Source organism: Penaeus monodon, chromosome 14 (assembly GCF_015228065.2).
Source record: "Penaeus monodon isolate SGIC_2016 chromosome 14, NSTDA_Pmon_1, whole genome shotgun sequence".
NCBI lineage: Eukaryota > Metazoa > Arthropoda > Malacostraca > Decapoda > Penaeidae > Penaeus > Penaeus monodon.
In genome coordinates, this window is record NC_051399.1 from 12,233,048 (window position 1) to 12,250,085 (window position 17,038).

The following is a 17,038-nucleotide window of genomic DNA, read 5'->3' on the forward strand; positions in this document are numbered from 1 at the left end:
AATACTAATAATACTGACATTGTTAGCATTTTTATTGACATTGTTATTATTAAACTGTTATTGAAATATTAATAATAACAAAGGCAATGAAATAATAGAAATGAAGCTTTCCAAAAAACAAGGAAAACGGTAAACAGGTACGACAAATAGCCGACTCCTCGCTGACTAAGCACTTGTAGAGCCATCTATGTGTAAAGACAATAGATAAACTTGCAATTGCTGGAAAAGGTGTTTTTCTTTCTAATACTATTGATATTGCTATCATTCTTACTGATATTATGGATATTAAATTGTTATTAACCCCATACGGGCAGGTAATGTGTATAACCTTCATAACAAATCCTGTGTTCTACAGGATATGGTTATACGCACAGCGACACACTAGAGCACATGGAGTGGGAAGTTCCACAACATGTAGCAAGAGAGATTTCTGATACCCAACACTGTTGGGTTAAAGTGTTGGTAACTTTAACCCTTTAATGACAGTACCAGAAATCTTTGTGACACTGACTTTGAAGGCTTCTGGCAACCGTCCAACCATTTGGCCCAGGAGTCCACTACATGCAGCAGAACTTTCTGCTTGATGGCTGGAGGAATGACCCGGTTAAAGACAATGGAGAAACTTTTGAAAAATCAAGAAAAAGGGTAAACAGGCGAGATAGGTAGGACTACTTGGTGAATAAGCACTTATAGAGCCATCTATGTGTAAATATAATAAATACTCTTTTATTGCACTGGGAATAGCATGTACTCTTGGCATCTGTGCCAATTGGCTTAAAACTGAATCCACACTAAATACCCAAAAAATCTGATGGCAAAATGGCACATTCCATCACTATAGATTCTAGAAGCCCTTGTTGATGCCACAGTTCCCACGGCCTTAATTCAGAAAATGGCAAATATTTTTTTTTCTAACCAGTCACAAACGGGACAAATGATCCATATGTCACTAGTACAATACAATATTTATAAAAACTATGGAGTGGCCTTAATATATGTTATTGTAACATTGTTCCTTGTATGTATATGTATATGTATATATTTTATACGGGTATATTATAAAGAGAATTTTTAATTTGTATATATATATATATATATATATATATATATATATATATATATATATAAAATACCAGAAAAAACTACCACCGCACAGGCAACAATGAAAACCCACACTTTATCAACATATATACCAAACATAATATTTATTTACTTTTTTTGTTTTCCTATATCTAGTAAGTTGGAGATTAAAACAAAATAACACAATAAGTTTTACACATTTATTGACACAATTCACAATATCTCACCTTAATAGAGTGGAGAGATGAGATACTTGATGGAATGTGACCGGACAACCAACGAACTTCCTTAAACAGCATCACAACTCTGTTTGAAGAGGTTGTTATCACACCTAAACTAAGATGCATACAAGTGATGTTTTAACACCCTTACATTACACTTCAAAAGTACATGTAGTGTTGACAGTATCCAAACTATATACAGAGATATTTTACAGTCAAACAAAGTTTAATACAGAACATTGTTCTACCTAAATCCTATACAGTGAAACCTATAAAGGGGAAAAAAGTAATGATAGAAAATTTTTAAAAGGTAGAGGGGAAAAAAAATAAAGTAATCTACTCTTATATAAAAACAAAAATATATGCTAAAACAAAAAAAAAAAAAAAAAAAAAAAAAAAAAAAAAATCCTTTTGAAAAGTCAGTCTGTGGAACCATTGAATGCCCTTTTGGGATGTCATACTGGGTAGGGCTGGGAAGAGGCCGAGTGGGGGAGGCAGAGAAGGGAGTGTGAAATGAGGGGGGTCACCTGGCTAACACAAAGTGGAGGCTGCAGTGTCCTTCAGTACTTCTGCATCTCTCAACATGCATCGTCTGTGGCTCGACTGAAGTGCTGACGCTCTCAACTGATGAAGTTTATTGAAAAGGTCTTCTTTTTTCTTGCCAGATGTTACCCTGTGAAACCCAAGATACAGTCAGACTGTGATACAGAGGAATTTTAGTAATATTAATTAATCAACACAGGCGAAGAACACTACTTGACACCTGATTATATAATTTGGGTGCAATTCTTATGAGAAAAGTCTGAGATTAAAGATCCTGAACTGTTGCCCCCTAACAGAAGTATCTTTGGCTGGTATGCAAACTCACAGCATATAACCATACATACAAATCTGACAATAAACAAGATTTTTTTATTTATTTATTTATTTATTTTTTTTTTAGAAATAAAAATGTCATCATCATTAACTTGGCATATGCTGTGAGCTGAAGCATAAAAATGTATCAATGTAAAATGTTCAGTCAGATTTAGAAGAGAGCAAAATATATTAAACACATCATCGATTGGACATGATAGGGTAGAAGCCCAAATAAATGAATTTCTCTTCAACTCTGAACCTACTAATACATGTAAATATAAATATATGTATGTATATATATATATATATATAAATGGAGCTAAATTAACTGGACAAAATGAACCCTGCTGCAGTACCATAATGTCCCATAAAGCATACAAAAACCACTTCATAATGTTACTGGTTTTTCTATGAAATTACTGAGTAAAACTTTGCGGTTAGGCACATTTTCTGTCACTGTAAGTTACCCACTTACCTCCAGAGACAAAATAAGTGGTACAGACAAAGCCTTGTTCTGCCACCAACGACAATAGGCTCGACTGGTAGATCCGTGGTGTGGTCAGAAAACCTGAATTCTTGGATCAGACAACAACATGGAAATACATACCAAAAGCTTAAACACAATACAGATGAGGTAAATCCTCCCAAGGCCTTTTAAAATATAAATAAATGCAGACTTGCTTAAAATTCAAATTGAGGTCTGACATCCATCCTATCTTCCCAAGGATGTAAAAAATCTTCCCATGAATATGTCTCCTTTAATTTTTGATAAATTTTTAACCTATCATCAATAATTACACTTAGATAATAGATTAATAGATTGCAACAATCCTGGTCATGGTATCTTTCAACAAAAATGTGCCTGTGACAGAAAAGGAAGAATCATAATACATCAATAATAAATACTACTTGACACTGTACTACAATAACCCGTGTCTGTTGTTTCAAATAACTAGATATTCTTATACTGTATCCACCAACCTTTATATCTACTAACAAAAAAGTCACACTGTGTATGTTAAATATCTAAAAACAAGCCTCTTTATTTTCTAATCTTGAAAATACAGTCAATTCCAAACACTATTCTCCACATGTGCCTAACATTTGTTTTTCACACTTCATTTTTTATACCAACACCCATATTCTGAAAGAAAAGTCTATATTTTCAATCAAGATGTATACTTCTTTTCAGACTTGATCCAACTACCACTGTTACCTTCTAATTTCTTTACCTTGAAATAAGTTTAAGACTGATGGAAAGCTATGTAGTTGTGGCACATTAGGACAGTGAAAAGCTATGTCACAGACTAAAATGAGTTCCAATTACTGACCTCTGATGCACATCACAGACAATGTCCTCATAAAAAATAAAAGAAGTGATTGTATATGTAACAAACAAGATGAGAGAGACAATGTTTCTTAATTAAGGTCAGTTTCATTTAATCTTTTTTTATCATAATGAAAATAAAACAGTTTCATCAGAGCATCACCTTTAAGACTAAATTACATTACTTGGCCAAGGATAAGCAATCTACATACATCTCCTTCTGGTTGTCCTTCTTTTTTCTCATTTTCATTATGGCAATTTTAAAATTATATTTCAAAGACACTAAAATACTAAGTATATAAAATATATGAGTTGTTGAAATGCAAACAAAACCTTGCACAAAAGTCCTTGTGTGTGTTTTTGCCACATTATAAGAATGCAAGATTATGTTCTGATTATATAGTGTAGGGATGAGAAAAAAAAAATCCATTGTTCTTAGACTCAAGGTAAATAAATGTAATTATCAAAAAAAGTGTAAATGCCCAAACCCTAAAGAAAATGTTTATATTCATAACCACAAAACTTTAATGATAAAAAAATATATTTAATATCCCATTCAAGCATGATATCAAATGTTTGGCTAACAGCAAAATAATGTAGCTCAAAATCATATATTTAAATAAATTCAGTCATAAGCAACATTAACTGCAGGTATGTTTATTTTAACTACTATCATTACATAAACCAACACAACTGAACTTTCTCTTTAAAAAGATCGAGTGTTAGCCAAAGTGAAAGACAAATCTTCAAGGAGGACAATGAGGATGTTAACTCCAAATAAATAAATCAAATCAATCTATAATTTATAGACCATTTATCACTGGTTTATTCCAACACTTTGGGAAACTTGGTTAGTAAATGGAGCAACAAAAATATCAGCTAAAATAGCTATGAGAAGCCACTGCTAAACTATTCCTCATTTTCAAAGCTGCAATTGTCACGAGTGGAATCAATTAACAAGGGAGAAGAGAAAGTAAGACGAGTTTTTCTTCCTTTTACTATGTCTTCACCCTTTGGCATGTGAATAAACAACATGAAAATATGTACAGTGTATGTATATGTATACATATGTATGTGTATATGTTTGTGTGCGTGTACCTGTATCTGAAGTGTATCTGAGCGTGTGCACGAAACGTGTGTTGGTGTTGTGTGTGTGTGTGTGTGTGTGTGTGTGTGTGTGTGTGTGTGTGTGTGTGTGTGTGTGTGTGTGTATCTCTGAGTGTGTGGATATGTGTATGCATTTGGGTATATATATATATATATATGTATTTGGGTGTATGTACATATTTGAGTGTGTATGTGTGTGTGTGTGTGTGTGTGTGTGTGTGTGTGTGTGTGTGTGTGTGTGTGTGTGTGTGTGTGTGTGTGTGTGTGTGTGTGTGTGAATGTGTATGTATGTATGCCTGCGTGTGTGTGTACGCATTTATCAGATACACAAATTTATGCATAGAAAAAAAAAAAAAAAGTAAATAAATAAATAAATAAAAACTTAAAAGGCTCACAGACAGAGCTTTACCAACTCCAAAGACTCATGAGAGAGAGCCAGAACCAGAGCTTAGAATCTAGTTATCACTGGAGGTTAGCAGGGACCACAGGTACCAGCTCATGGCAGGCAAACAATGTACCATGTGCACTCACCTGGTGAAGAACCTGTAGGGGGGAAAAACCACAAACATGTTGCCACTTACCTCAAGTGGAGATCACTCACTGGTTAAGCCTTCATTTCCCGCTCATCGGACTCTATTCTCCACATCTCCCTCTTGGCTCCTCCTTCACAATTGCCCTGTCACTCATCAGTATTCACGGTGGTACAGATCGCCTGGCAGAATATGAACTACAGTTGTAGAAAAAAACAATCAAGCTTCTCTACTGACTCTTTAATGATAAAGATAATGTTTTTATCAAGGTATTAGGAGTTAAACTTGTGGATTATTTACTTGCACTAAAATGTAAATAATAAAGCTTAAAAAATAAAAAATTGGTAAATATTTATAGCTGCTAACAAAGTCAGTTGAAAATTGAAGACAGCAATAATACCATTCATTTTACTTACAGAAACTTTTATACACTTGTATATAAAATGGATAAATAAGTTATATATAGAGAGATTTAATGTATCACATCTTTTAAAATAGACCACTCAGTTTATAGTTTCAGTATATCTACACATCTTACAAGACAGACTGGGATTACAGTGAAATGTTATGGATTATGGGTCAATTGGAACATTTAGCACATTTCTGCCAGAATAATGGGGAAAACTACTTTTACGTTTGTTATTTTATTTTTTTTTTCTAGAAGCATGAAAGAAAGCATTATAAATTAGTCCAATTACTAGGGACAGCAAAAACAGGTACTTTGTTCAAGCGCTTAGTCACCAAGGAGTCGATTATCAGTTCTTACTATCTATCCTGTGTATCTTTTTCTTTCATATTCAGAAAGATTTTTTAAAATTACTTTAATATCTTTATTATTAGTAGTATTTTAATAATAAAATAATCATAATGTCAAAAATAATAATAGTATCAATATCATAAGCAATACATTCACATTTTTTCAGAAATTCAAGGAATAGGGAAAATCATATGCACTCAACTAAGGGCTACATATTGACTCCTTGGTGGCTCAGCACTAGAAGAGCTATCTGTGTGCAACAAAATTCACACAAAAAAACTACAGTGGACAGTGCACAAAACCAGAGCCAATGGGTTAAGACAAATCACTTCCCGAAATCCAAGCAGGGTGGGTTTTCACCTCACCATCTGGTCTCTTCAAATATACTAAAAAAATGGTGAGAATACAATTTTGACACAAAGAAGTCAAATACTTAGGGAGCACAATGTCTTTACCTTCCTCAAATACAAAATAAATGGTACTTTCCAAAAATTCCTTACTATGATTTATTTCTTTTTATTTTGTGCAAACAATAAATACTAGCTGCTGTTTCATGATGGTACATAGATTAAGGTGAAAACCTAATGAGAATTCCTCTCTAGTACAAGTTGACAAAAAATGTTGTTAACCCTTACTATCCACTTCAAAAAATAAACTAACAATCAAGATGCATGCTTGTTAAGTGCAATAAATGGTGTCTCGGTCTCAAACTCTATTTTGAAAATATTTGATCATCACAAAAAATGTAAATTCAAATTACTTTGAACTAGGAATGCAAAACTTTTAAACACTGTTAATTTTTCTCTCTGAATAGCTGTATCAGATTTCCACATGCAAGAATATCTAGAAAACCACAATATGAAAATATTAATGACCTTCATAATTAAACAAAATGCACAGATCATCCTAAAGTATCAACTAATAACTGGAACCAACTTACAATTCAGACAAAATGTTAAGACTTCCAAAGGAGGGGGGGTGGGGTAGTCTTTGAATGTGCATGTGGGGGGGGGGGGGGGGGGAGCAAGACAAAGGGACAGATATCTTGCAGAACCATTCACCATTTCAATGTAAAAACAGGTAAGATTCTTCCAGCAAATGGAAGTTTTTAAAAACATATAGAAAGGGCCCATCTACATACCTTTAAGCCCCAATTTTTTAAATTCTTTTAAAAGCACAACACTATATAATTATCATACCTTTATCCCTATCACACCAACATTCAATCACAGACAGATCTAAATCATGCAAACTCCCCAACATGCAAAGACTAAAACGAGACATACTTAAAAATTACCATTTTCTTCCCTGTGTCTCCTTCTGTCATGCTCGCGACTTCGCGAACGGTGATGCCTGTGAAGGGAGAGTCAGCATGAGAATACATATCACACATTTTCCAAAACTAAAAATCTTTTTCAGACGACTTTTTATAATAAATACAACAAAACTGTTATAAAGACATACAAATTGAAATAAATATAATAAGATTATGCTCCAGTTCTCACCTGTCTCGGTCTTTCTCTCTCCTATCTCTGTCTTTTGAATGTGAACTTCTATAATCCCTGTCTCTGCTGCGTGACCTCCTCCTCTCGCGGTCTCGGCTGCGTGATCGTCTCCTGTCACGATAATCTCGGTCCCTCATTCTGTCACGGTCTCTGTCCCTACTTCTCTCTGCACGCTCACGATCTCGATCTCTGTCACTACTGCAAAAGGAAATGACAAACAATTAGCAATGATGTCATGTTTTGGGATAAGTAATTATAATAATTATTGAGTTCAATGTTGAGCCTTAAGTAAAAATAAACAAGTAACCATTTCACCAACCTTCTACGTCTACGGTCTTCATCTTTTCTCCTCCTCTCTTCTCTTTCTTTCTCTCTACGCTTTTCTTCTTCTTGTAAGGCTTTGCGTCTTTCTTCTCTCTCCTTTTCTCTCTGACTTTCTCTCTCTGCTCTTGCCTTTTCACGACTCTGTAGAAAAAAATATCCATATATCAAAATCTATGATAATCCATTAAAAAAATCTAAACATCTACCTACTGAAAAAATTCCTTTCTATTTACTGAATATTTTACCAAAAAGAAAAGAAAAGAAAAGAAAATACTACTTACATCTCTAATTTCCTGAATGGCTTGACGTAGCTTTGCAAAACCTACATGCTGCTTTCCTGTTAAGTGGTCATCAATTCGTTGTTGCGCATCACCCACAATCAGGAAAGCACCACATACTTCACACACCTCCATCTGCTTTTCTTGTGATGCTGCCATCTCCGCAGCCTGGTAAGTTTAAGGCAAGCAATAGCAATAAAACGAATCAAACATTCATCTTAATATGACTGTTAAGCTTCTCTCTCCTCAAAAGCCAGTATGTACGTACGTACTTTTGTACATGCACATACACAGGCGCACACACACATTCCAAAAAAGCTAAGATGGAAATACCTGATGCCATACAGAATTTTCATTACTTCTGCGCAGCGAGTCTCTCTCTTCTCGTAGTTGATCACAGAGTTTAAGGAGACCTTGGGCTTCTTCAACATTTCCTTCTGAACCTAGTCTTTCAGCCTCACTTACTAAACCTGTAATTCTTTCAGAGAGGAGTTCCAGCTGCTCATCTACTCTCCCGTCACCTGTTGTGCTACTGGCCTGTAACAATATAATTATCAATCATAAGAATATTCATGCTTAAATTCTTAAATCACATCTAAATAATCCACGAATAAAGGTGATATAAATAAATAAATAACCACTCACCAAGGCATCCTTAACTGACAATGATAACCGCTGTTTTCCTTTTCTTATTCTTTTGTCTACTTCTGTAAGCATGGACTCAGCATATCTAACAAATTCATCCTCAAAGGCAGTGCGGCGATAGGAGTTGGCAGCTTCAAATTCCCTTTTTAATTCCTCATCATGGACAGGCTGGAATAAGTTTTTATTGCTTTCATTAATATATATTTACATATTTTATTTATACAAATGTGTGTATTTCTTTGTTTTGCAAAACAATCCTAAATACTAAGATTCAAAACATTTGTCAAAAATTCATCTATTCACCTAAATACATACCTTGTCACATGGTCCAAGATCAGATTTTGTATTTGTAAAAAGGTCATGAGGACAAAACTTCACCAGGTAGTGACGACACACCTGTAGATTAAAAGAGGTATAGTTAGTTGCTTATATTGTATACCTACTATCCTCGTAACAACAAAAACAACAAAAAAAAATTGTGAGACTGGACCCCCTGTCCTTGTCACACTCCACCCAAAAACTTTATCAACTAGAGTAATATATATGGTAAATATGTCATTGTAAGACTGCACCTACACTTAGAAAAAAAAAAGGCCTTTTTGAGTTCACTATTTAAATATTTTCAGAACATATAACAAAATCTCTATGATACCTTATCCCTCTTATCTCCAAATCAATAACAAAGGGGAAATAGAATACTTAAAATGGGATGAACATTATAAATAAAATAGATAATTATGTGGACTGTTTCTCAGCTAATGCTAGGAACTTGCCCACTGCAAAAATGAGCTGAAAGCTACAGAATTGAATGACTGTATGCATCACTTTACTCAACATTGGTAGGTAGTTTGGTGGTAAACTATTTGAACTTGTGGCTGTAACAGGACTTTTTTCCAAGCCATTTTCTATCTGAATTCACTTATAACTATAAGTTAACCCTTTCCCGACGGGTAGTATTCATAATGGACCGGGCCCCGCTGCCGGGGGCTTATATCGTCGCCCTAGCATGTGCAACCGCTCATGCCCAATACCAGCATCCCTTGCTGTTTCTTCGTAATACTACGAGCATATGTTGTATTTTCAGTTATTATTTTCTGAAGTCTCTACTTGCCATACTTCCTGATAAATCAAGACTGAAGGATATTTTTGTTGTTATATAGACTCCATAGTTGATCATTATTCACTCTATAGTCTGAATAAAATAAGCAGTATGTGGCATCATGGAATTGAATTTTTTTTTTTTTTTTTTTTTTTTTTTTTTTTTTTTTTTAGAAAGTGTTAAAAATGACTTAATCACAGTTTCAGTGGCAGAAAAATAATATTTTGCCATGATTGTCAAAAAACTCATGGCATGTCCATACCTACACCATGGCATGTACGTACATGCCCCCTGCAGATAGTCCAGCCATGCCATGGCATGTGTGTACATGCCACCCGCCGGCAAAGGGTTAACTGCCTCTTCCAGTAAGGTAGAAGGATTTTTCATACTACAAGAGCCAAAAACCTTATACATACATAAACACTCATTTCAACTTTTACTTATCTTCTAGAGCATATTAGCTCACTAAAATAATAGCATACATGCAAATATCAATACTGGAACAAAAATTTCATACATAAACATTTTCTACTATTGTGAAACTACTGATAATCTAAGGAAGTAAAGATATATGTTGTATAATATGCTCAAACTGGGTTTAAACTTGTTCTTATTGGAAAATGACTAGGAGAGGGTGCCATATGCACTTCTGCAACTTGTCTAAGATATCTGGTAGAAATGCTCCACAGAAGTAATTCTTGATTCACTTCACATAATATAAATGTTAAGTTTATTCTGGACAATCCTGAATTTGCAAAACCCCACATATTGTGGATTTATAAATATACATTACAGTATGAGGGAGTCTGGTGAGCTTCCAAGTCAGCAGAGGACAGTGACTGTACTCATTTGCTGGCTGCCAGGTATACTGTACCAAATTTTCCAGATCCTTAAGTAAGCTGGGTGCGTGCCAGGGTTGGGGGAACTAGGGAAGGCTACTTGGCCAGTATGATGCAGGGTGTCTCAGCAGTTGCAAGAAGTGGCTGTTGATGACCAATTAGGACACAGCTGGTGGATGTGGCATGGCTCAACCTTAGTTGAGTTAGTTGCAGTTTCCAACTCCTAGCTGCTACACAAGGACTATTTCATGCTATTTTTTAGTATCATCTAGTTTGGAATATATTTACATAATGAGCACACAAAAAAGGGAAAACCTAGAGACACTGGCAAGGTGAGGAAATATAGTTTTAGTTTAACACAGACATACTGAACAATATAATATTTGCTTGTTGAACAGAACAACAAAACTAAGACATTTTCCATCTAAGGCATTTCCTTTTTAACTTGATAATAAAAAAGTTGTATATCACATACATTATTCATAGGCAATACATTTATGTAAGGATAAGGAATATCTAAAGATAATCAGGGAGAGGAAAAAGTTAAAACAACTGATACATGAAACAAAAGGTGTAGGCAAAGAAATGAAGAAAATAGATTGTGAGAATTTCCAGGCAGAGACTAAGTCTATGGCAAAGCAACCATTACAAAAATAAGGCAATACGGTTGGGGGGAAAACCCACATTTGGAATGATTGGGTTCATATAAAATGTTAGGTGGATTCTCTGGAGTGGCCCCCAAAGCTGTTGGCTGGTGTAATTGTGACCTAATTTCAGGAGTATGTGATCACTTTAAGGGGACCGTCCCTCGAAGTGATGGGGGTAGGGGTGAAGCAGGGTAAATTTTTAAATAATAAAAACAATACTATCATCAATTTTCTGAAAATTTGGATATTTTGTTCATTATAGCATGCCACATCTTTTGGTACTAAATCTGTGGAAATACCCAAATGGGGGTGATGCCCCCCTCAATTTTTTTTTTTCCACATACGTCTCTTGCGTGCCACTATCGGTCCACACAAAGTTGCATACTTTGCAATAAAAGCAAGAGAGAGAGAGGAGAGAGAGAGAGAGAGAGAGAGAGAGAGAGAGAGAGAGAGAGAGAGAGAGAGAGAGAGAGAGAGAGAGAGAGAGAGAATTTGTGTGCTTTTCCATTATCTTTTTATGATATGATCAAATCTTACTTTGGATATAAACTATTGGAGAATAGCAATTCAGAAGCTTGAAAAATTCAGCTTAAGGAAAAGAAAGACGAAAATTTCTGTTCATTTTCTGAAGCTTTCTTCAATGAAAATTTAATATCTAATCAACTATAAAACTACACATATTTCTCTTTTCAATGCTGTTTGTTACATAAAGTTTTGACTGGTCCTGAGTTCCAGTATAAACTAAAATGATACCTCCGTATATAAAATTATGTACATATGTGTACATGTATGTGCACATATATATAAAAACACGTGCATACATATACTTATGTAAATGTGTACATGCATGCACGTGTACAAAAGTGCCGAGATAACTAGAAACTGTTAGAGTAACAAACAGTTCGTAATTACTGAGTGACCTTGAATTGTTACTTTATTCGTTGGAAATAACTGTTTAGAAAAAAATTAGATTTTGAAATATAAACTCACTACTGTTTGGTTCCCATTGCCGCTTCTTTTCTCGAGGTAATAACACAAACCGATTTTTTATAAGCCTGTATCAAACGAGTTTATAGAGGTATTTAAAATTTTATGCAAGATTTTTAGTCTATATTCTTCAGTTGTTTACATCTATTTAAACGTAGCTATATTATTACAATAATGCGTTTCCTTGATTATTTGGGATCCAATGAACATAAAAACATAATATCTTTACAGTACATAAAGTCTTTTACTGGGTGCTGGAAACATGAGGTTCCCCATGCGGCTGTGGTCCCCACAGCCGCATGGGGAACCTCATGTTTCCAGCATCTGTTCTAACAAGTCTCTCTTGTTTATTTTTTGAGATAGAATCACCACTCCTCAGGCATTACTGTCAAACCCTGAAGTTATTAAGACATATATGTCAAAATAAAATCATATATCCCACATTTATAATGTAGAAAACATGAAAAATTGTTTGATGATTGTAAGACTTTCTTTCTTTTCTTTTTTTTTATAATAAAACCAACACATCAGGAGGAATTTGTTATTGCAAAACACTTTCATCTTCATCTTACTAGAGGTTTATATTTGCTTGGGCAATTCTACATTTGTATACGAGTGTAAATATGGGTATAACTTATTTCCGACAAATCCAACCACCCCAGACCCAATTATCCCACCAAACTGAGGGACTGTACCCTTAAACCCATTATTCCTGGTTATCAGAAATCCCTGAGAGCAATTAAAATCTGGTGATATCTGGCAGTGGCCAGAGAGTGAGTGCAGGAGTCGCCGAATGCCCCGCTCCAGGCACTCTGGTGTGTTGCCGCGCGTACAAGCTGAACCAGCCAACCATGCGGTTCGCTGACATCCTATCATGTCACCCGGCAGGAATGGGTTAAAACAATTACCAATCCTTCCCAAAATTTACTAAACCAGTCATCTACAACGGAAAACAAAAGCAGATTCACACATATTACCCCGTGAATAATTAACACAAAAATAAGGTAATTGTTACTGTGAGTGACATGTCAATAGGAACCTGCAGAAATCAAAGGTGATTTATGAAATGTTAAAGTCTATTTTTGAAAACCCGTGCCAGACTTTGTCCAATGAACACATGTAAACAAGCAAAAAAAAAAAAAAAAAAAGCTAATGAAACTCTACAGATGTTCCTGCCATCTTTGAAAGTCTATGGACCGACACACCAATTTTCATAAAACTCAATGGGGAATCAGACCCGTTGTTGGGGGAAAGTCTGCGATTTCACAATCCAGATACCCTGTGGTAATTTCTACAATGCGTCCTAACCAATAAACCAATCTAATCTTAACCCTGTGGGATTTATACACTACGATCTATATATATTCCCTAGCCAGGGGGCTCTGTTCCCCAGATCCCCAGGGTAAAAACACATACCTTTATATAGTGAAACACCGGACTTTTCTTCGCTTCCGTCCATGGTCAGAATTCCTTGGCATCTAATCACTTTTTTGGGTATTTTGGCCCAGATATCAGGCTGAGATGGATACTAATGTACATTTGTTCTGTATATCTACTATATGGAATTAAAAATGACCTGGAATTCATGCAACACACTTAAAACAAAACAGTCCTCACCAGCGTTTCTCAACGACCGGCTTCGCACAGCCTGTCAAATCTCTTGGTGACAAAAGCACACAGAGAGGTTATTGTACAAAAAATGCAAACAATTGCTAAAACACATAAAAGAAATATAATAAAAGTAAAAGAATTCATCAAATATATATATGAATTTAGAAAAACAGACACTGGTAATTACAAAATAGTTCTCACAAACACGTAGTAATAAATGGACTACCTGACAGATCGAAGTAATGAGTTGTGCGTCAGATTTGTTTTAGTCCTCGCAAGGTAAGCATTGATGAGGACCGAGTCTCAGAGCGGTGCTGTGCAGGGCCTATTTCCATCATTTCCTGGTTAATATAAGGCTGCTGCAGATTTACCTATATTGCTTTGTACTCTATTTTTTTTTTGCTCTACAAGATGCCAGTGTCCATTTTCCTCTAACTCTGTATGTGACTCTCAGTAACATTAACCGAAAATAACAACGGCAAGGTTGGATGGGAGTGGGGAGAGGGGGGGGGGGGAACTAAACAAAGAAAAGGTTTACAACAGCATTAAAGCCAATAATCTTGGGGGATCCCTTGAGAAATCGGGGCTTGTCGGGATAGGCCTCAGAAGGGGGTGATCATCTTGTAATTGATTACCACTAGTTTGCTAGTTCTGGTATTACAGATGTGCGACTGCCATGGTGGATTCGGTATGGGATATACATTGAAAATACACCCAGGAGGTTAATTATTAAATAAGGAACCAATCCAAGCTCTGTTCTACTAGGGTATACTTATAGGTTGGTTGCGGACTTTAATGCCGTAAGTTACTAAGGCAACCTTTGTCATTGTGAATATAGTACATCATGTGGATAAGCAGAGTGTAGACGTAAGATTTATATTTTACATTAAAATGCAATCAAATACATTTTATATATTGCCCCCCCTCCCCCTAAACCCTAATATACCCCAACCTGTTGAATGGCACAGGGGCAGCAAACCTGAAAATCAGTTATGCGGAGAAAACGAACACAAAATTCTGGACACAAACCTAATGAAGAGTTCTACATCTTGTCTCCAAGTCATACTATCACTGACAGAAAATTTAGCTGTCCGCTGAATATCTTCCAATGTCTCGAATTTGAGAAATTACAGGTAAAATATATGTAACGGAATCTTATCAACCTGTGAGAAAAGAGTGACAGATGCAGAGGCTGTGACAATCACTTGACACGGCAGCACATAACCATAAATACCGTCATTATAATTTTTGGTTTCCCACGCACAACCTTCTAACTAGCTACGAGTTCCAGAGGAAAGGAGAGAAGAGTTTGTAATAATTCCAGAGGAAGTTGCTGGCCCAACGTCACCAAATGAGAAGGCAGTTTTGGAAGATATAAATAGGGACTTGTCTGTAGGCCTACTCTAACAATCTCACAAATCATTCGCAATCCTAAGAGAAGTTAATTGGCCAATAATACATAAAAATAGTTAACCAAATAATAGTGTAATTTCGTTAGCAGGGCCTTGCAGAGGAAGGCCCGGTCCTCGCCTCCAGGCCCGCGGGCCGTCCACGTCTGCTCTGGGGAGGAACAAAGGCGCTGGTCTCGCGTCTGACGTCGCTGGGCTGCCTGTGCTGACATCCCCGCCATGCACAAGGCCAAGAGTCCCCCGAGGAGAAAGCCGCCTCGCTGGCCCAGCGCCCGAAAGGAATCGAGAAGAAAGAGGGAACAGAACCGAAAACTGCGAGGCTGAGGGAACTTCGCGCTCTACCGAAAACACTTCGTTTTATCTCGAAGTTCACGTTCTTTCTCCTCCTTGTAGATCACGACACTTCTCCTTGTCTTACCTCGGGTGAATCCCAGTGTACATTTTGATTTCTCTCTTCGGGAAGTACATTTCTGGACCTTCCCATGAGCTCATCGAGGAGCGCGGCGGCCGCCTGCGTCGCCATTTTGCTCACATGGACGGCCGGGCGTTGTTGGAACGCGCCGAGAGGGACGTGTTCTGCGAATGGCCATTTGTGTGTTTATATAATGTTTTTTTTATCATTATTTGTGGTTCAGCAGTTTCAACTTTGGGTTTTTCAGTATTTTTTGGGGGGATGAGTTATGGACGAATAACGTTGTTGGAACCTAGGGTATGATTTTGGATCTGAGTCATGCGTTGGGAGATTCGCAATTATTTTAAGGATAAAAAAAAGACATATAAATCCTGAGTTGCACTTTTGTTTCATTAGCTTTCAAGAGTCGGCCTTTTGGTCTGTCATTTAATCCATTCCACTGTATCACTCGTGCAGGATTTTAGGAAGACTTTCTAATATACTGGATATGTATTGCACATTTTTTGTTGTTTTTTGTTTTTTGTTTTTTTTTTTATCTTGTTGAATTTGATTGCAGTTTTGCTTTTGCCTTCGATAAGTCAGGTAAATTTTGGAACGAATTATGGATGATTTCAATATTATGAGAACAGTGACCATAGCCTTGCGGGACTTTATGAAGACTTTGGATATCCCCGGATTTTCCAACGGCATTATCACATTTTTTATATATATATTAATAATTTCCTCGTTCGTTATTACTGGTGTATCGTTTAAGTTTGGATAAAGCCGAAAAGTACATGACCATTTTTAAGTTTTCAGGATTAATTACAGCATATAAATTGACAGTATTTAAGAACTCGAGAATGAATCTGTCACCATGAATTGACAATTTCTGACATGACAGCCACTGAGCTGATGACAAGAGAGACACAGGTAGTGTCATTTACCTGTAAGAAATGAATGGCTTTCACGTGTTAATAAACAGTTGAAGGTAGAAATGTTCACTCATCGTTTGTGAAGTGAAACCTAACTTCGTAGTAAAACCTGTGTTTGGATACACATTTAATAATATGTTCATGCAATATGGTGTGTTAAAGGTGTCTCTGCAAACATGCGTCAAACTCGTGGGCGCGCGCACAATCACGAGTGCGCTTTCCGTATGCAAACGCGCACTTTTCACTTACAGACAAGCGCGCGCTTGCATGCACACACACACACACACACACACACACACACCACACACACACACACACACACACACACACACACACACACACACACACACACACACACACACCCACACCTATATACAACATAATGTAGTTCTATATTTCAGATATCTCTCTCTTTCTCCCCCCCCCCCTCTCTTTCTCTCTTCCCTCCCCTCTCTCTCTCTATCTATCTATTTATCTATCTATCTGTC

The 17,038-nt window shown here is 36.2% G+C and overlaps 1 protein-coding gene across 5 annotated transcripts; it reads right to left on the bottom strand.

The window, feature by feature from the left end:
* Positions 1-1,265: 1,265 nt before the first annotated feature.
* On the bottom strand, positions 1,266-15,792 carry LOC119580887 (luc7-like protein 3). Of its 5 annotated transcripts, XM_037929112.1 has the most exons (11): positions 15,643-15,792; positions 8,948-9,028; positions 8,633-8,800; positions 8,321-8,524; positions 7,991-8,155; positions 7,705-7,850; positions 7,386-7,583; positions 7,178-7,233; positions 5,175-5,305; positions 1,829-1,974; positions 1,266-1,386 (listed from the first exon to the last, which is right to left on the bottom strand). In XM_037929112.1, the coding sequence occupies exons 1-9, from the start codon at positions 15,745-15,747 to the stop codon at positions 5,280-5,282; spliced, it is 1,149 nt and encodes a 382-aa protein (XP_037785040.1). In that variant the 5' UTR covers positions 15,748-15,792; the 3' UTR covers positions 1,266-1,386; positions 1,829-1,974; positions 5,175-5,279. The 5 variants fall into 5 exon arrangements, with proteins under 5 accessions (XP_037785040.1, XP_037785041.1, XP_037785039.1 ...); XM_037929113.1 differs by lacking the exon at positions 1,266-1,386 and having other exon boundaries at positions 1,797-1,974; positions 5,195-5,305; XM_037929111.1 differs by lacking the exon at positions 1,266-1,386 and having other exon boundaries at positions 1,797-1,974.
* Positions 15,793-17,038: the final 1,246 nt, after the last annotated feature.

Excerpts from the sequence above, each read along its gene's own strand:
- LOC119580887 (XM_037929112.1), bottom strand. The coding sequence starts at position 15,747 with ATGGCGACGCAGGCGGCCGCCGCGCTCCTCGATGAGCTCATGGGAAGG. Across the intron at positions 8,801-8,947 it reads ATCTTGGACCATGTGACAAG|CCTGTCCATGATGAGGAATT; the intron begins GTATGTATTTAG and ends AACTTATTCCAG. Across the intron at positions 8,156-8,320 it reads AAAATTCTGTATGGCATCAG|GCTGCGGAGATGGCAGCATC; the intron begins GTATTTCCATCT and ends TAAACTTACCAG.